This window comes from Mustela putorius, unplaced genomic scaffold (genome assembly GCF_011764305.1).
Source record: "Mustela putorius furo isolate JIRA1106 unplaced genomic scaffold, ASM1176430v1.1 tig00003859_pilon_pilon_pilon, whole genome shotgun sequence".
Lineage (NCBI taxonomy): Eukaryota > Metazoa > Chordata > Mammalia > Carnivora > Mustelidae > Mustela > Mustela putorius.
Window position 1 is genome coordinate 34,314,642 of NW_025422011.1, and position 20,121 is coordinate 34,334,762.

The following is a 20,121-nucleotide window of genomic DNA, read 5'->3' on the forward strand; positions in this document are numbered from 1 at the left end:
CCCTTTGTCTGCTTTGGCGCGGACCCCTGCTTTCGCGCAGGTCCCCTGACCCAATCCACTGACGCCAAGTATACCTGTTCAAACTGTCAACCAATCAGCTCAGCCCTACCTGAAACTTGTTTGTATCTGTCTATAAAAATCCTGCACCAACCCAGCTCCGGACCTCTCGGTGTTATCGGCAACGAGCGGCACAGAGGTCCAGGTTCGAACCTGCAATAAATGACCCTTGCTGCTTGGCTTTGACTCACGTCTCTGGTGGTCTTTTAAGGTGGGAGTAATACTCAGTTGGTATTTCAATACCAAAATAAATCCCCAAACGGAGGATTCAGACACAGCTTTAAAAAAATCACTGAAAAAATTAAACACGAACAAAACTACAAAAGAAAAGTTCATGAACTTCATTATATATAAACATAAAAATTTCATATGTCAAAGTGTCACAAAATAAAGTTCTGTAACAAGCCTAAAACACAGTTTATTACCATTACTAGACATAGCTTCATGTCTTAATACACGGAGAGCAGACAGAAGTCTGTAAGACAGACAGTAACAAAAATGGGCAAAAAATGCAGACAATTCACAAAAAGTAAAATGACAAACATCTGCAAACTAAATTAACAATAAAATGTAATTTTTTGTGAGTGTGACAGGCACTCTGTGTAGCAGTGCTGACTGGAATATTAATCAGGAAAACTTTATAGGAGAGAAGAAAAAACGCAATAAAATTTATTCTTCTATAACCTCAGAGAAGAGTCCTAGGAAATGTCATTATCAAATACTATTATTTTAGCGAAATTTTTTAAAGTTTACTTATTTATTTGACAGAGAGAGACACAGCAAGAGAGGGAACACTAGCAGGGGGAGTGGAAGAGGGAGAAGCAGGCTTCCCGCTGAGCAGGGAGCCTGATGTGGTGCTGCCTCCCAGGACCCTGGGATCATGACCCGAACCAAAGGCAGAAGCTTAACCACCCAGGTGCTTCACAAATATGATTATTTTAAAAAGAAATATTTCATTAGAATAAAAAAAGAGACTGGGGCTGAAGACTTTCTGTAACCAAGTACTTTTCCTACAGGGATATTGGTGATGAGACTTTTTTTTTTTTTTAAGATTTTATCTTATTTATTATCTTATTTATCTTATTTATTTGACACAGAGAGAGAGAGAGCGAGAGCATGGAAGGGAGGGGCAGAGGGAGAAGCTGACTCTCTGCTAACCAGGGAGCCCAACGTGAGGCTCAATCCCAGGACCCTGAGATCATGACCTGAGCTGAGGGCAGACATTTAACTGACTGAGCCACCCAGGCGACCCCAGTGATGAGACTTTTTAAGGCTATACCTAAACATCTATAAATACCAGAAGCCATTAGTTTATATCAAATTTCCGCTGACAAGTAAGAAAGGCCATTCTTTTCCACCAGTGAATGCAAGGCCTTACCACAAGCACTGTTAGCATAAATGCAGCAATCTCCTCAGGGCGGCCTTCTCTTCCCTTTCTCATCCTTGTTATGGTTAACAAAGCACAAAAACATTCACACCAAGCAGCCCTGTGGCTGGAAGCAGTTTTTCCTTCATCAGAGAAGTTCCTGACTTTGGTTACCCCATCCTGAAATGGCTGACAGAAGGTAAACGGGCCTCCTAACCATGCGGTCGAGCACTAAGGAAAAATGCTGAAGGGTCTTAGAGAAAGTTCTTATACCCCTGCCAGTGAATCAATGCTAAAGAAATCACCAGAATTGGAGCTGAGGTTAATCATGCAAGCTGACTGTAGACTTTTTTCATCTCTGAAAAATCAGAAACATTTGCGTCTAAATTTAAAAAAAACTGCTAGGAAATTAAAGCGTTCTTGTGGAATATATAAGCTTTCTTTGGCTGGCTTTTCTACTGGCTCTGAATGGGTCTCTGCCTTCTCTTGCCTCCAAAAGCTACCACTCACTGAGCATTTACACCTGTAACACCAATGCCTCGGACCCGAGCGGGTAGGTACAGAAGTGCACACACCCTCACACCTGCACCTGGAGAACACATCTGCTGACACCCATCAAAAGCACAAGTGGATCTGGAGAGGCCTGTGTCTGACACCAGAGCCAACCACCGGGAAAGCTTAGAAAGCTGGGGCTGACTGGGTGGGGAAGAGAAGGGTGTGCCCATGGGTTCCCTTTCTCAGGGCAGTAGGGGCGGGGGTGGGGAGGGGTGGGGGGTGAGGTCCATCAAGAATAGGCTGCTTTAGGGAAACGTGCTCCTCTCCTCTCGATTGTACTGTTTCTGAGGATTGGTATTTGAGCTGTGCACATCTTACTCACTACTTGCTCCTGGCATGGGTAGATGGCAATCTCAGAGGAATTAAATAGGAGAGTTAAACATTACTTTTCACTGTTGGGTTAGATTTAAAGTGTCACAATGCAATCCTGTGGAAGGTGCTCAGAAGCCTGACCTTGGCTGAGTAACTCAGACTTCAGAAGAGAGTTACTAGAGATAATATTTTGTAGAAACTGTCTGATGGGAACAGGGGATCTGAGGATATGGAAAGGGATTTTCCTAAAGCCCCGGAGTACTGTTTTGCCTGGACAGGCCTGAGGGAGGTCTAAGGAAAGGGAGCAGAGCTGCTCACTGGAGAGTGTCTACCAGGGCCGTCCAGGTCAAGCCAGGAACCGGAGGAACCCCAGCACAGCCAGGGCACACCAAGAAAGTTTCACACTTTTTTGTCTGGGCATGATGGGAGACTCCTGCAAAAGTTCCCAGGTAGTTCCCGTGGCACACACTGTCTGCCACCCCCTTCAGCTAACACCCTTCAGCAAAGCTTGGGGCCTTGTCTTAGGAGGCATAATGGCAACGCAGCCTGCTCGGGTGGCGGGGGACAATGCCCCTTCTCAACGTTTACAGGAGGAGGTCGACCGTGAGTGGCAGACTGCTGATGCTTGGGTTAGATGGGCAGCATCGATGTGATCCTCCTAAGAACTTTATAATAAACTTCCTTTGATTCCTCACTTCACAAATGAGGAAACTCATTTGTTGAGGTGCAGAGAGGTGACAGAACTTGCTTTAAGGCTTGCCGCTAGAAGTGGCTGAGCGGACATTCCAAGTCGGGTCTGTGGTTCCATAATCTACGCCCCAAAATTTGCCCCAGAGTTTCTCAATCCCGCACGCCAAGGCCCCGAGGCGAATGAATCACACACATGCAGAGCTGCTGAGGGCCCAGCACCCATGGTGGCTTGGAGCGGGGCCTCTTGGCTTTACCTCAGTATGCCCGCAAAGCATGAACAATGTCTGCTTGCGCCAAGTGGGAGACGGGGAGAAGCTCTGCCTTCTGTCTTGGCAGCATTTGGCCCCTTGGCCAAGACTTCACAGTTCTCTGTTGATGGACTGGAGGGAGCCTTACCATTTCTGACCCTTGGGGTCTCTGGTCCTAGAGAGCCTTGGCCCTGCAGTTGCCCGGAGCCCACCTCGTCGAAACTCCGCCATCCCTGGGGTGTCGGTGTTGAAGTTCCCGGACTGAGTTCTTCGGATCCTGTGTAGAGAGGATTCCGTGGAGAGTGTCAGGGGGCAGCTGGGGGCACGCAGGCAGGGCACCAGCCCCTATGCAGGGCCACACCAGCTGGAACCCGGACTCTCCATGGCACTGCTGCCCAGGGCCTCCCAGAGATCAAGGATCATGGCCTGTGACAGCTCCCCAGACCCAAGCCTCAATTCTCATTCTGCCTCTGGGATTTGGAGCACACCCTGTGGGGTCCAAGTGAGGAGTGATGCGGGGGAGGAGCCTGTTTCTTCCCAGGGGCCAGCAAGTCCTTCTTTAGACACAGACTGACCCCGTGGAAGGAAGAAGTTGGTCTCATGCATTGTCTCTCCCAAAGTACATGTGGTGAAAGCTGCAGAGAATGTGCTTGGGGTTCGTGGGAGGGAGTGATGCCGGGAGCGAAGGGCAGGTAAGGTAACAGCTACATTTACTGTTCTCCTCCTCTGTGCCCTCAAAGAGAACTCCAATTCTTCCCTCCAACGGGCTTTCTGCTTCTAGTGGTGCTCCAACATCTAATTAAACTGGGGGCTATGTGGTTCTTTGCCCGTTCTAGAAGAATTTTGATTCTAAGCAATGTAATTATGATCACCACCAACTTACTTTCCCCAGAACTTCCTGATGCCTTTGGGGCTCCGTTTACCATCCGGGGTCAGGGGAGACTGGGGGCTTGAGTCAGTGCCCGAGGACGTGGATGAGAGATCGTTGGCCACGGCGGTGTCGTCCCAGCCACTTTCTGTGTCTCCTGAGATGGAAAGAATGGAATGATGTGTGAAGGACAAAAAGGAACATGACCTTCAAAACCTTGTCCCCAGGCCAGGGCCATCCTTCAGTGGGGCTGGGGAAGAGTCTGCTCTGCCTGCTAGGCAGAATGTCACACCTCCTTCTCAGAAACCAGTGGGGACTCAGGCACACTCCAGGCTCTCTCTCTCTGAGGACTGGCCAGGTTAGTGTTCCAAACTGGGGTGAGGTAATGTCTTCAAGTGCTAAAGGTTTGGGGGCCCAAGTACTGGTGGGTAACTCCAACAAGGAGCTTCCTCCTGCCCCCAAGGGAGATGCAGGGCTGCAGGCAGGAGGGGACGTGGCTGAATGTTCCAGAAGGGAGGGTGTCAGGGGAGGGACACAAGGGCATCTCACTCTCCACCTCACCTGGAAGGGTACAGTACCTAATACCGGGGCACTGACACTCCGGCCACGATCTCCAGCCAATCAAGAAGCAGAGAAGCCACATGAAGAAGCAAGAGAGGCCAAAGTCCAGCCCAACAGAGTTACAGGGAAGCAAAGAAATAAACAGAAGAGTCATCGAGCAAGAGAGAAAAACTCAAACAGAAAGAAAAATAATCCCATGAGAAAAGAAGGGAGGGAACAGTGACTGAACTTGGACCCCAGGGTCAGTACGTTGAGAGGAGGCCTACCGTGAGGGGATCGAATACTCTCAGGGCCACTCCCTGGTAGGCCAAGGCTGCCACACACGGGTAGGGAGACGGAGGGAGAGTGGCAGGGGCTGACATACTGGGGCACACGCAGCCCCCATGTGGGCGCCAGGGCTCCCTCAGATCAGTCTAGAATGCCCTGAAGCTGTTGCGAGTCCAGAGTCTCAGGGTTACCAGGACAGACTATTTCAAGAGCTTGTCTGGAGTTCCTGCAGCCAGAGGCAGAACTGGCCGAGGGCAGAAGCCAGCCCACGGGCTAGCTCAGAGAACTTACAGGGATGAGGAGGAGAGGAGGGAGGGCTCTGCAGGAACCAGAATGTTCCCTCCTACACTCCATTGACCTGTTGTTGTTGAGGAGAGATGGCCTACTCTGCGTGAAAAGCAGTGAAGACCTCCACGGTTCCAGGTCCTAAGCACCAAAAGGGCACCTGTGGATGGATATCCTCGCCCACTGGCCACTCCATTTCCCTAAGGAAACACTTTCCCTTGGACGAGCGCATAATATCATCTTACCGGTAATAGAGGGGCTGCAGGAGGAAGGCACAGACGGGTAGAGATCAGGATGACAAAGGAGGAGGGAGGGAGGGACAGGAAGGATGCACTCAGGGGTCCAAGAGGGAAGGAACAGAGGAATGATGGGAAGGACACGGAGGGCCAAGAGAGGAGCACTGGAAGAGGGCAAATGGGGGTGGAGCGACTGTGGGGTGGAAAGGAAGGGAGGGCTCACAGCCTGGGTTTCTGGCGTTCAACAGGGCTTACCAAAGGAAATAATGTACCCAGACAGGGAGCCACGGTCTTGGTCAGGGAGGCCACCCAGAAGGACACCTTTTCCTGTCCACCCACCCGACCAACCCCCAACTGTGGGCTGTGGTAGGGGCCATGGGATTTTTGCAATAACTTTTGAAAGTGTGGCCGCCACCCCCAGGGCCTGGACACTCACTCAGCCGCAGCGGGCTGCTCCCTGCGGGGTCGGGCTTCGAGGCAGTGGCAGTCGACTTGGCAGCCTCTCCATTGGGCGTTGCTCCTGAAAGCTTCCCAGGTAACGTGGGGTATTTGTGCTCCACCAGGAAAGGGTTGTCCTGTTGGACAGAGAGAGAGAGACACGTGTTCAAGCAACTTTATAGCCTCAGACTCAAACCCAGTTAGGAAATGTTTGGATGCACAGACAACTCAGCTTTCCAAGAGCCACGTGTCACTTAGCCCAACTCAAAGACCTTGCAAAGAAAAGGGACCAGAGTTCTGAGAAAGAAACTTGCCCAAGGGTCACACAATGAGACAGGGACAGAGTCAGGACCAAATCTGGGGCTGTTTGCAACGGACCCTGGACAGGAAGTGGAAGTGTCTGGCAAAGGGGGGCTTTGCCCTTTGGTCGGATGCTCGGACTCACCATGAATTAACAGCCACCAATGATCCCTTGGGCACTTCGAATTAACAGACCTGAATCCCAGTAAAGGGTACAACTACTGTTTTGGTATATATATATATATTTATGCAATATGTCATATGTAAGTTACATTTATATATTACAGTAACAGTTATCTTGAAAAACACCAGGTTAAGACAAGTGAGAAGGGACGTACACACAGGGGAGGTGACAAGAGCAAACACGCTGGGGGGGGGGGGGCAACACACCACCCATTCCCTTAGGAACTGAGGATCCTGGTCTGCATAAGACTCAGCCCCAGTGCTATGGGCCTGTGCACACACCCTAGCCACAAAAAGGATACCCAAAACAAGGTCACATAAAGGGAAAAGAACGGCACTTAGCTGGTCAGGATGGGCACACTGCAGCCAGAGAAAAACAAATATCACAGGATTTCACTCCCATGTGGAATTTAAGAAATAAAACAAATGAACAAAGCGAAAAAGAGAAAAAAAAATGGGATTTTTACTACAGAAAACAAATGGATGGTCACCAGAGGGGAGGTGGGTGGGGAGGGTGAAATAGGTGATGGAGTTAAGAGTGCAGTTATCACGAAAAGCACGAGTGACGTACAGAATTACTGAGTTGCTATGTTGTACACCTGAAACTAGTATAACACTGTTAACTACACTGCAATTTTTTTTTAAAGATTTTATTTATTTATTTGACAGAGAGAGATCACAAGCAGGCAGAGAGGCAGGCAGAGAGAGAGGAGGAAGCAGGCTCCCCACTGAGCAGAGAGCCTGATGCGGGGCTCGATCCCAGGACCCTGAGATCATGACCTGAGCCGAAGGCAGCGGCTTAACCCACTGAGCCATCCAGGCGCCCCCCCCCTTTTTTAAGAAGAACATAATGGCCCCTAAGGCCACAAACCTAAGGGAAACCCAGTGGAATGCATTTGAATAAAGAGAGAAAATTCATTCCATTTTTCCTTTACCAGGAAATCGACTGTGGATAACTTGATGGGGCCCAGAAGAAAAGTAATACAAAAATTCTGATTTCCAAATGGACAAGTCAGGGAAGTAATGGAGACTTTAATGACTGAGACATCTCTTGAAGTTTCATTTAGTTAAAAGCCAGGTATCCAACGAATTTCTGAATTCAGTGTGCTTATAAAAATACACATCCCTGAAATTGTCTGAAATCTGATTCGTTCACTGAACATGGACTACTAATCCCTGTGAATGCTGACTACTAATCCCTATGAACAGGCTTGGAAAGGAGAGGTGGGGGAAAAACAGGAGACTAAACTTCCAAGAAGTCTGAAAGAACCAGCTGGTGAAGCAGAAATAATCAGATGGGGAGACTGCATGATTTTTAAGCTCATGACGACCCACGAGGCAGACACTAGACCTGGTCAGATCAACAATTTACAAATGTCAGTCCCTGTGCCAGCTGCCCCACAGTCACCAGGGACACCTGCAAAGACAGATTTCCCAGGTTGCACCTGGTCCTATGAATCTACCCCTCTGGGAGCACACCCCAAGTGGTGGTATTTTTTTTTTTTTAAGATTTTATATATTTATTGTCAGAGAGAGAGAGAGAGAGCACAAGCAGGGGGAGCAGCGGGCAGAGGGAGAAGCAGGCCCCCTTGCTGAGCAGGAAGCTTCATGCAGGACTTGACCCCAGGACCCTGGCATCAGGACCTGAGCTGAAGGCAGATGCTCAACTGACTAAGCCACCCAGGTCCCAAGTGTCTGTATTTTTAACAAGCATTTCAGATTACTCTGATGCACAGTTAAAGCTGGAAGCACTGAGTGTGGGGAAGGCAATGTTTGAAAGGTTTAAGGATCTGTGACTCCACGTTCCCCATGACACAGAAATAGAGGAGTGGGGAAGGGCTCTCAAGACCAGATTTCCAGTTGCATCATCACCCATGCACCACCCCGCTCAAGGATAGGGAAGAGACCACTGAGGCCACCGATGTGGGCTGTCCGGGGTGCTCACTGAATGGGAAAGGGGACAGAAGCTGTATTGGAAAGAGGACAGAACCTAACCCAAGCATGCATGTCGCAGGCCTATAAGACCACAGAAAGAATCGAGGGTGACAGAAAGGGCTCTCAGCTCTGTTTAGCCAAGAACGACAGCCAGGAAGGAAGGACTCAATGCTGGAAAAGGTAAAGGTCAGGGCAGGACCCAGAAGGAACAGAAGAATGCGGCTGCTTGTGGGGGAATGGAAACCCCAGCTGCCTCCTGTTAGAACAGAGAGGAAATGCACTGGAGGCGGCAAGAACACAGGCTTTGTGTCAGACTGACTCAGACAAAGCTTTCCCTTCAGCCTCCTACAACCTGTTTTATTGTTTCTCAATGGGGAACAACCCCTGCCTCAGGCTGAGCACGCCAGGAGAGCAGAGAAGCACAGGCACAAGAAATATCACGTGCCTGGGGCCTGGAGAGACAGCAGGCTGTAGGAGCACAGTCTCTAGATCAGACCCCATCGAGAACATCGCGCTCATGTGTGGTCCATGGCACGAGCCGGAGAAACCGGTGCTGACCCTAAGGAGGATGAATGGGAACTTGAAAGGCTTGTGATCCACACGCTGGAGAAGAGGATGTTCAGCTCAGAGGAGGGCGTGAGGAGCAGTCAGGAGCAGAGGAGGCTGGTTCATTCCAAGGGCTCCAGAGGGAGAGCCAGGATCAGTGGGCACATGCTCTGGGGAAGTCCTGAAGGTGTGTCTACTAGGACTGGGAAAGATGTGAAGAGCTCTCCAGCACAGAAAGCAAGGGCCAGACGTCAACGCTAGGGGATGCCCCGGTGGCTGAGTGTGCCCATGCTTAGCCCTGACATGTGAGCACAGAAAGGATGATAGCTGTCCTGCTCCTCCAGCTTGTGTGTGGGAACCCTAACCTTCCCCTTCCCAGCAATCAAATCCACACTGTTAAAGATGAGCTTTCCTGAGCCTGTAAAATGGAAGAGACAATAAGAAATCCCATCCTGGGGCGCCTGGGTGGCTCAGGGGGTTGAAGCCTCTGCCTTCGGCTCAGGTCATGGTCTCAGGGTCCTGGGATCGAGCCCCTCATGGGGTTCTCTGCTCAGTGGGGAGCCTGCTTCCTCCTCTCTCCCTGCCTACCTCTCTGGCTACTTGTACTCTCTATCAAATAAATAAATAAAATCTTTAAAAAAAAAAAAAAGGAAAGAAATCCCATCCCACAGATAATGAGATGAAATCACACTTCACGGTGCACGTAAGCCAGAAACGGGAAAGGAAGCATTGTCTTTCCTCCTGTGCTCTTATCCCTTATGATTCACCTATTTCTCAGGCACAAAGCTGTAAACTGCTCCGTGAAAACTCCAGCAGACAACCACGAGTGCACGATCGGGGCAGTTATCATACCTTGGCTTCCACCCCAGGGGAGAGCTGGTTCCCGTTGACACACTGTGCAGCAGCAAGAAGGGTTTCAATCATGTGCAGAGAGAGAGACCGGTGTTAGTCACAAATGACAGCTCAGGACCACCTGCCTGCTTCCAGCTGCAAGGCTCATACCCTCCCTCCCCAGCTTTCTGTTAGGTAATCACCATCCACGGAGGAAACACAAGTCACTGTCCAACCTGTGGACAGATGTTCTGGGTAGTTGCCAGCAATCTGACCAGGGAGAGCAAGAAGCACAGGACCACAGGGCCAGAGCCACTGAATGGGCCCCGTGGCTCCTGCCAGCCTCAGTCTTCAGGGGTGTCCTCTGTAATTACCAGTGCTGGTACACTGCTCAGACCAAGGGATTGAACACAGCAGGCTCCAGAAAAGTGCTCTCTCAACAGAGGAGTCTGGTCTCCAGTGACCATGCCCAAGAACCTGTGATCTATACTCCAGTACCCGGGACACCCACATGGTCAAGGGCTAGCCTCAAATAAGGGGCACAAAGCCCTCCTCACATCTCTCTAGACTCTTAAAAAAGCTTCCTCTCCAATCTCCTAAATTATCCTGTAACTCACTCCTGGGCTCATCAACTTTATCCACTTACTTCCTCATTCAAAATCCCTGCAACAGAAGCCCAGGACTCAAGACCTTGACGGCTTGATCTGACTCAGGCTCTGAACTCACATTCTCCTGCTCCCCGCCATTTCCCAAAACCCTGCCTGTGCTCACCTCTGCATCTTGTCCATCAACTACCTGCAGCATGCCCTGGCCTCCCTCTGGGATGCCTTGGGCCACACCTGACTGGTTTTCTCAGAATGTTCATGTAATTCCTGCCTCTCCATCAGCTTCAGAAAGGCCTCTACAAGGTGGGACCTGTGTGTCCCAGCACTGCTGGGTAAGGAACTCAAGAGTTACAAGAGGCTGACCTTGTCCACAGGTTCACTTCTTAGGTCTTCTAGGCTACATGAGAGTTTTTTCTGAGCTCTGGAAAAACACAAAAGAAAGCGAACAAAGACACAGTTACTGGACAAGGTGGTGTGTCATTCATGCAGAGGACATACCAAGTGTTTTACCAGTAGTCTGTTAAGTGGGTTTAGGGTCAAGGTCAGGAAAAAGTCACTCTCTCATCACAATCACTACACAGGAGACTGGCCCATCTCACGGAACAGCCTGGTCAGACAATGTGTTGTTGAGGGCATGAGAGCATCATTTAAATCCAAATCAAAAGGCCTTGACATTCCTTGAAAATACAGAACACACTCAATTCTATTACATCAATGGGAGCTAAATGGTCTATAGTCAGAAAGAAGCTCTGCAGAGTCAAAAGACAGGAGAGGTGCCAATATGGCCTCATCCGTGAGTCCAAGATATAACCCCGGGAGGAAGGAACTGTGCCACATTACAGTGGAGGTGAGCACATCAGCCAGGCACAGCTCCAAAGCATCACCTGTTAGGATCTTCCAAGCTTTTGCTCCAGCTCTGTCCTGATCAGTCTGCTCAGTGGAATTTGCTTTTTCAGAGGTTATTTTGCAGAGAAGGGCACAAACTATATAGAGAAGAGACCATGCCAACAGGGGTCACAAGAGTTACCTTGTAACAAGTCTCTTTGGCAGTGATGCTTCTCAGTTTATATGAGTAAAGCAAAATCTCTTAGTACATTGGTCTCCTGTGAGTCTGGTCAATGTGAGTTAATCACTGTTGACTTTTTCCTAAGTGAACTCATATATAAACTAAATTTCTTATTGTGCAAAGTGACTACCAATTGCAGCCTTTGACACTGGCATTTTTCTCTAGGGCTAAAGGCTGAGGGAAACAATGGCTCTATAGAAAGTGGGGTCGAGAACGTAGGAGCTGGAGCCTCAGCACCATTCTGGGGAAACTTCCATCATACATACGGCCAATCTCCCCAGATGCCTCACTGAATGACACTCCGCTCTTGACAGTGGAGCCTCTGTATCTCCATTACATGGGGCCTAACCTGGAAGCATGTTCTAAATTGTTGACCTAGGGAGCTAGAAATAGTTCATTTTAGAGGGAACTAGATCAGTGGCAGCCAGGTGACCCCACAGGCCAGCCCATTATAAGCTCATTGCCATTATAAGCTCATGTGAAGCTTCCCCAAAGCAACAGAACCAACCTCCCTATAGGAGAAATGGCTCTCCCTGAGAAGCCAGACTGTCACAGGGCTCTGGGACTCCTAAGAGCAGGAAGGACTTTCAAGAGTGGACTGTTGAAAATAAGACACACAACACGGGATGCTCTCAGCCCCGAGGAATCCCTGATGGGCACAGATGGCCTACAGCCACTTCTCCTTTGAGGCTCCAACTTCTGGCCAGGTCTTTTCTCAGTGACAATGGCCCAGTTCCTTATCCCATGGGAAGGGAAGCTCCTCCGTGGCTAGGGGAGGTAGGCACGTTTGTGACTGTTCCATGGCCACACTGTGGCCACTGTCAGGGCCTGGAGCACTGCTCAGTGGAAGGGCAGGTGTGACTAGGATCTGTGGCTATGCTCACCTTGCACGGCCAATCCCTGCCATGCAGGAGCCCCAAGGGTGGGCTGAGCACACAGCAGCTCTGGGGACATAGTCAGGACACCTACCTGGTTTCCAGTGATTTCTGTGGTAGTGGAGGCGGCCCCACAGTGGGAGAGCTACATCTTGGAGGCATCTGCACAAGAAACGAAGTCACTGTAGGGGACACTTAATGTGTGGAGACCACCTACCATCCCTTCTCCTTTGGACAACTCCCCTTGAGGAGTCCCACTTCCTCCTCTAGGTACAGCCACATTGACTGTGTTGATTCAGGTGACTTGCTCTTTCAGGACGCCCAGGAGGAAGGAGTACTGGAAACCCAGGCCAACCTGCTCCTCCTCCCCAGATCTGCCCCCATATCCCTGCAGGAGAGTCCTGACACCTGAACCCCTGGGGACCCTTGCCACTCCTGCCTTCTCTGAGCTGAGTTCCTTAGCTTTTTCTTTCTTGCAGGAAGCCACCATGCACCCTTTCAGAAACATGCCTTGTTGGTGTAAGTTAGCCAGAGTTGATGTCTGGTGCTTGCAACGAGAAGCACTAGAATGGACCTATGCACTCAACAAGCGTGAGCCACCTCCATGGCCTGCCAGGACCCATGCTGGGTGTGAGTAAGTGTTCCCCACAGCAAAAGGGCAGACAGCTGAGATAAAAGATCAGTGCAGACGTTCTTATGATAATGACACCTCTAACATAACAGAGGGGTGGATGGGAGGAAGGGAAACTTCAGAAGAGGGCTTCAGAGGGGAGAACACTTGAGAAATGAGAATGGGCTTAGTGAGAAGGCAAAAAGGGAAGAGAATTACAGGTAGACCGAACATGAGCTAAAGGTGGCATCTAAGGAGGACTCAGTTTGACACTTTCACTTTTGTACTAAGTGCAAAGATACTTTTTCTCTAGAGCCCGGTAAGTACCTTTTTGATACTTTTTTAGACCTTTTGGTCTAATAAACATGCGTCCATTTCCAGGTTCTGCCATCTAGCTGCTGTGGGACCTAAAGCAGATTAATTACCCTCTCTGAGCCTCAGCTTCACAATAAAGTAAGAATCCCAGCTGGGTGTCATTAAGGTGACAAGAAATAAGGTGAGAGCCATGTACAGAGCTCACTGCAGTTATCACACATTGGTACTGGGTGTCCGTCACTGCTTCTGTACGATTGCCAGCAATCTGGAATGTTTGTCTGACTTGATAACTGGGTCACTTGGTAACATTTTAGTGCCTCCCTCAATTAAAAGAGTTGAGCTAGACCCCTAAGATCCTCTTCAGTTTGGCCATTCTAGAGTTTCATGAGCTTTTTATACCCTGAGCCGAAGCCCTTTCTCTCCTTGAGATCTGGATCTATGAGTATACGTGCTTATTTGTATCTAATCTGAATGCGGAGAGATTTGTGCAGGACAAAGAAAATCTGTCTGCTGGTTACAGCGGCTGGAGGGGGTGTCTGAAATAGGAACGGATCCCTGCAGTAGCTGAAGTTATTCCCTTCCATGAGGAAGGCACACTCATCCATTCGACAACCATCTGCATTCTCCTGGGCATCGGGCACTATTACAGACACTGGACAAATGGGGGGAGATAAAACCAAACCACCCTCGGTCTCTGCTTATACCCCAGAGAGGAAAGACAAAAGAAACAAGGAACTGGATTGAGAGTTCGTATCTTTGCAAGTCCAGCGTCCATGATGCCTACGCACCCAGTCAGGACACAGGCCAGTGCCTAGGCCCCTACCCGCCCTCGGTGCTCTCCCCAGGGCCTTGGGGGCCACACCATCTATTTAATTTCTCACCTGTCAAGATTTATACCTGACAGGTACCTGACTAGATCATCCCCCAAGCTCTGTAAGCTCCCAGGGCCTGCCCAAAACCCCCATCATGGGTGAAACATAGCACCTCTGGTTTAAAGAATTCTTCAGGGCCTTTATTCGCACTGTTCCACTTTCTGAAACTTCCCTCGAGTTCTTCTTCATTGATTAAAAGAGTTCTTTCCGAAGGCCCTGGAAGCATTAATGCAGAGGGGGGGGATCACTACTGTGGGATTTATTCAGAAGCCCATAATTAACACAAAATTTTAACAGTCTTTCTCCTTCTTCAAGAAAGCCTAAGGAATACATAAAGGTACATTAAGAGTGTGACTCAGATTCTTCAGGACATCTGAAGATGGACTGTCATGAGGGTCATCTCAAGGGCAAAGCTCATGTATGGAACATAGAGAAACCCCTAGGATTCCTCCCCAACCTTCTCTCTCCTTGGCCACAGGCAATCAGGCTCTGATTAGACCCCAAATACCAAAAAAGAGGGAATACAGGGAAGTGATGTGTGTGCAGGCCCAGCAGAAGCTCAGCCAGAATGGAAGGTCTCTGAATGCCCTCGGAGCAGCCCCCTCCTCCGAAGTAGCTGCTTTCCCAGGACTGTGATAGGAGCCCAGGTCAGCGGCATGAAGGGTAAGGCAGGCAGCCTGGCCTACAGCCTGCTGTGCTCAGACAAACACTAATGCTGCCTGGGAGGTTCGTTCACCCTGGGCATTAAATACGAAACATGGATAGCTCTCCCAGCCCTGTGCCTTCCTATGGGAACCCAGGTACCCAGGGACTTAAAGGAGGCTCCCCGAGTGTCCTGGCAATCTAGTGGGGGAGCTTTTAGATTCCTCTGGAGGTGGGCAAGCTCTAATCCCCCATGAGGGTACCGAAGTAATATATTGGTCCAGGTTTGACTGCACTTACTGCCCCTAAGGGGTATGCTGGAAAGACACACAGCTGATCTCCAAGAATGGAGATTCCCAAGGGCTTGCACTGACGGCTTTATTTTCTTGAAGATCTGCTTAGTCCCTGGGAGCTCTGGACCACCATCGGACATAGTTTCTAGAAAACAATAGCTGCCGACTTCCCCTATCCAGAACAGGCTAACCAGCTCCATTCTCTAGCAGCTTCATTCTCCAGCTTCAGCTAACCAGCTTCATTCTCCAAAGGAAGATGAAGACCCTTCTGGCAAAATGCCCCTGGGTTTAACCCAGTTGATGAAATACCTTTGGGAGAAAAGGGCAGAGCCCTCCTTGCCCTCACCTTGTGTTGCCATCATCATCTCCTTCGCCCTTCGGTACTGGTTTAGCAGCCCCGTGAGCTCCTCTATCCGACGGTCCTGTCACAATGGGAGAGTAGACTATACGTGAACACTACCACTGGCCCCTCCGAAGATTTCATGGGTGGCGGGGGCCACATTGTGTTCTGTGCACACGGAGAAGAGATGCCACAGGGAACCTAAGGAACGCTTCAACAGAAAGGTCAGCATCCAGCCTCCTTCCCACAGAGCCTGGGTTCTCAGTGCTCTGCTAGGCCGCTCCCAACATTCTGGCCTCTACCCAAAGGCAAGAGTTCAATCTCTAGCCATAAAACAGTCCTTATAGGGGTTAAACAGTTCCGGATCAGAACAATCACTATCTCCCCTCCTAAGGTAGCCTTAGAAATCTGTCTCCTAGTTCAACTATTGTCCTAGGAGCTACATGCAAAAAAAGATTAAAATAAAGCTGGTGTGTTTATCCCCAATTCCCTCACCTGTTCCTGGGAAGTCTGAGATTCTGTGTACAACAGATGAAATCTCCCAGAGGAGATCATTTCTTTCAGCAGAGGTCTGGGGGCTTGGGAGGTCACACAGATTCTGGCCCTAGACAGACTTGGGGGGTGAACCCTGGATACACTACCTACTATCACCTGACCTTGGACAAGACTCAAGTGCTCTGAATCTCAGTGTCCTCATCTGTAATGTGCAGGGCTGTGATCCTCAGAGCTGACGTCCATCCCAGGGAGGTGCTCTTTAGTTACAGAGGGGGCTCCCCTAGGATTATACAGTTATCGGACGTGAAGGACAGAAGGTGGGGGGTAAGCACATGGCATGCTGCTTAGTGTCTCCGTGATGAGTCTGCACCAGACAGTGCACAGAGGAGACTGGTGTCTAAGCGGGAGTCTAAGCAGTTATAACATTGGCAATAACTGTGGTGATATTTTTTCCCCCACACCTACATGAACAGGTACCACTTTAATCTGCCTCTGGTTGATTTCACTTAGGCCAAGTTCCTAGGTATCAAGGGCAAAAACAGGTGGCCGAGGCTCTGTCTCTAAGAGGCAGAAGCCATTCTCCCCACATATCCCCGGGTCAGCAGCCTAATGGGCATGACCCTGCCCAGAATATCAGAGACCAATAGGGACCAAACAGCCAGAGACATTAGCAGAGGAAGAGAGGGCTGCCTGCATGACGGTCATCTTACCTTATCTTCATTGGCAACAAGCAAAGTTTCCATCCCCATTTTCAGACGTTGAATTTCTTGGTCTAAAAGAATTCAGGTGTAGGAAGAACTATGTAAAGACAGACAGACATCCCCACATGCTAAGCTGCTGATACTTTCCTTGTGAATCAACCGCACACAGGCTCTTCTATTTCTTTAAAAGCCTGTGATGATGTATGGCATAGTCAGTCTCATTAAACATTTGCTGGACTACTAAATGAATGAATGAGCCTGGTATTTTATCTTCTCTTTATAGACGTTAGTGGGGAAAAATCAAAATGCCATTTACTCAAAGGTGAGACAGAAGAACCCCCAAATCTTTCAAAATCAACATCTCGGAAGAATACAGACATTTATTGCTGATTACCTGAGTGGGCATGCACCTGGGCTGCTAACTAGTTTTAGAGAAAATCCTACAGTCCCATGGACTGTAGCAAAGGTGAATTTAAAATAAGAAAAAAAAAAAAAAAAAAGAGCCCACAGCTGAATGAAGATGAGAAAAAAACGATTATGTAAAAGAGCTGGTGGGTACTTGGCTTCATTTAAAATGGTATAGTCAGAATTGACTAACAAATGTTTAGACACATCTATAAATATATTCAAACAAACTCTGTAGTTAAGGAAAACTATCTTATTTCATAAGCCTACAGAATTTCCCAGTGTGCCTCTGTGTGGAGCACCCACGGCCTACTCTCCCTCTGGGCCTAACAGGGACTCTTGATTTCTTCCCCAACTGCCCTCTGGAGAGCCAAAGGACAGTGCCTAAAGGAGCCGGAGGTCTCTCTGCTAAATATTTAGGCCTAGGGATTGTCACATAGTTGGGAGTTCCAAAACAAGGACCTGTCCCCACTCCCAAACTGATTACTGAAAAAGGAACAGGGACGACTACGTAAGCAAAGCAAGGAGACAAGGGAACTAAGTACACGCATCCCACTTGCAACAAGAACAGGAAGAGTAAATTTATGGGCTTTGTGTACATAGTCATAGGGATTCATTTTCAGAGGAAAGTAGATAGTGCCTGCTCACTATCTTAGGCTCTTGGCAGCTGAAGACCAACTCTGCAGCTCCACTTGTGGGAGGAGGGCGGTAAGCCCCATATGAAGACTGGCAAACCTCAGTGCTTTGGGCAGAACCCAACCTGTGCAGCAAATGACAAAAGGACCAGCTCCAAGAGTTACCTGATGACGGACTAGAAGGCCTGGACTGCACAGAAGCATAGGGTGGCGGGGGAAGGCTGCCTGGCCTCGAGTCGGGGCTCAGCATTCTACGCAGGTCAAGCATCGCGGAGAAGCTAGGATATCTTAGGGGGCCCCAGCCTCCACCCTGAGCCTTGGCAGGTAGGGGCATGCTCAAAGTCTCTTGAGAAGAGACTGAGAAAGGCTGGGGGAGGGATGAACATATGGGTCACCAATTTTCTTTTTCAGCCCGAGTCTTGGCTTCAGGGCTGCGTGGCTTCCCCACCCCAGTCAGGGACCCAGGCTCAGCTACACTAAGGCTGACCAGGGACCCAGCAGTGGGGCCAATCCCCAAGGCTACCGGACCTTGTCCAGCATCGTTCTGCAGCCTGGTGGTGGAGGAGAAGTCAGGAGGTGTGTGATTATTCTGTACTCCAGGTAAACAGCTGTAAACACTCAACAGGTGTGAATAAGAGGATCTGAGGATTCACCCTCTCATTTTACAGCGGACTTGAACTTATCACGGTCCATTCACTACACTTCCACTCACTCAGGATTTCTTAGGAGCCTACCAGGGCTGAATGCTGTGTGTGGCTCTGTGGATCCAGTCTTAAAGAGAACAGACACAGACCTGGCCCCATAGCGAGGACCACAGTCTTCACCACAGGACTTCCCCAGTGCAGCCCTGATACATTTAAGTGCTAGGATGGAAGTTAGAGAAAAATTGGACTGGGGGTGGGGGCGTATTTCGTTAAGGTAGGGTGGCCAGAATAGGTCTGAGGGGTAACAGTGAGTTGAGATCTATAGGATGAGAATTAACTGCTTTGTTTCTGTGCCCTCAGGGCCTGGTATGAGTATCAGGCAGGCATCTACAAGTGACTGAATCACTAAAGTCTCCCCTGTGGGGAGGACACAAAGGAAGTCCTTCCAGTCAAGTGAAGGAAGAGCTCCATGGGGGCTGCTCAGAGCTTCTTGATCAGACTACACATGAGAAGGTCACTGCCGTGAGTCCACAACAGAGCCATGCTTTACAGGCCCGTTCACCCGCACGCTCATCTGTTCGCTCAGACATGTTTGCATGCACGCAGGCACACACATCAAGCCTACTCACACAGGCACACACACACACCCCCACTCACAGACACATGTGCCCAGGGCCCAGGGGCAACCACGTCCTATCACCGTCCAGCGGTTACCTTTCTCTGCATGGTCACTGTGGAGGGCCGCAGTCCGGGAGAGCTGGCTGTGCAGACGCTCGATTTCGGCAGCCTTCAGGGCCACCTGCTCTTGCAGCTGGGCCACCTCAGCCTGAAAGAGCAACAGAGGGTCCCTGGGAGCTCAGAGGGACGACCAGACTATGATGGAGTGCCTCAAGCCTCTCACCGCCCAGGACCAATGGGTCCTAGAGCCTGCTGGGCAGTCAGGGACAGAAGCAGCAGAGGCGAGCAGTTAGGGACGCTTACTGGTCTCTCCACAAGAGGGCGCTCTGCCCCGTGAACGCATTCTTCCCGGCCCATTTGGCCATGCCCACAGCTCGGGCTGGTCCCCTGTATCCTTCCACCGGACTAGGTGGCCCAGTCACCATGGAGGCCTGATGAGCTGGGATGGCATGTCATGGGAGAGCTGCTGATGGACAGTCTCCTTCTGGTTGTGGTCTTCCTTCTCCCCAAAGAGACACAAAGCCATGGGTATACACCACTGTGACAAGTGCACACAGGTTCCATTTTCCCAGCTCATCTAGGAAGTACAGTGGAAATCAAACCACTATTGGTAGACAAAGAGTAAGCCAAGGGTTCCTCCTGGAAGTACTTTCCCACCCTTCAGGCATAGCCACGGCCTCTGCCCAGGCTCCAGGAACCCGCACACGCTCACGTACGTGTCCACACATACAAGCACTCAGGTGCACCGAGCAGACAAAATAAAACAGGTAAGCACAGCCACAATGCCGCATACACACATTCAAACTCACATGTACATGGACTGTTGTACTGGGCAGTTCCCACATCTCTACTAAGCAGAGCAGGTTAAATTTCACACATTTAACAGTAAGTGTGATTATTCACAAGTTCCCATACTCATGAGAAGATCAGAACGGTGTCAGTCCCATCCCACGGGGCACACTGGCTTTGGAGCCAAACCTGGATTCTCTCATTTCCTACTTAGGTGACCTTAGGAAAGTTAACCTTTCCGAGTCTTGCCTCATGTATGAAATGGGGAAAACAGCATTTACTTCATAGGGCAGTGGTGAGGATTAAGTAAGATAATAGTCACGGACAACTTAGCCTCATGCTTGGTAGACAGTAAGTACTCAATAAATGCTGCCACTGTGGCTCCTCTCATTGTAATCCTTCCCTTGCAGATAACCAGCTAGTTCTCTGAGCACCAAACTAGACAAAGAAAGGGTGAGGACTAACTCTAGAGCCAGTC

The 20,121-nt window shown here is 49.7% G+C and overlaps 1 protein-coding gene across 9 annotated transcripts in view; it reads right to left on the bottom strand.

Annotated features, from left to right (window-relative positions):
- PPFIBP2 (PPFIA binding protein 2) overlaps positions 1–20,121 on the bottom strand; it is a 145,787-nt gene that overhangs the window by 12,667 nt on the left and 112,999 nt on the right. For all 9 annotated transcript variants that reach the window (XM_045065865.1, XM_004780164.3, XM_004780163.3 and 6 more), the window contains 10 exons: positions 18,891–19,002; positions 16,502–16,563; positions 15,303–15,378; positions 14,134–14,237; positions 12,319–12,386; positions 10,647–10,704; positions 9,700–9,741; positions 5,882–6,020; positions 4,112–4,253; positions 3,377–3,505 (listed from right to left, as the gene is read on the bottom strand). In XM_045065865.1, coding sequence (XP_044921800.1) covers positions 3,377–3,505; positions 4,112–4,253; positions 5,882–6,020; positions 9,700–9,741; positions 10,647–10,704; positions 12,319–12,386; positions 14,134–14,237; positions 15,303–15,378; positions 16,502–16,563; positions 18,891–19,002 — 932 coding nt within the window. The remainder of the gene's footprint in view (positions 1–3,376; positions 3,506–4,111; positions 4,254–5,881; positions 6,021–9,699; positions 9,742–10,646; positions 10,705–12,318; positions 12,387–14,133; positions 14,238–15,302; positions 15,379–16,501; positions 16,564–18,890; positions 19,003–20,121) is intronic.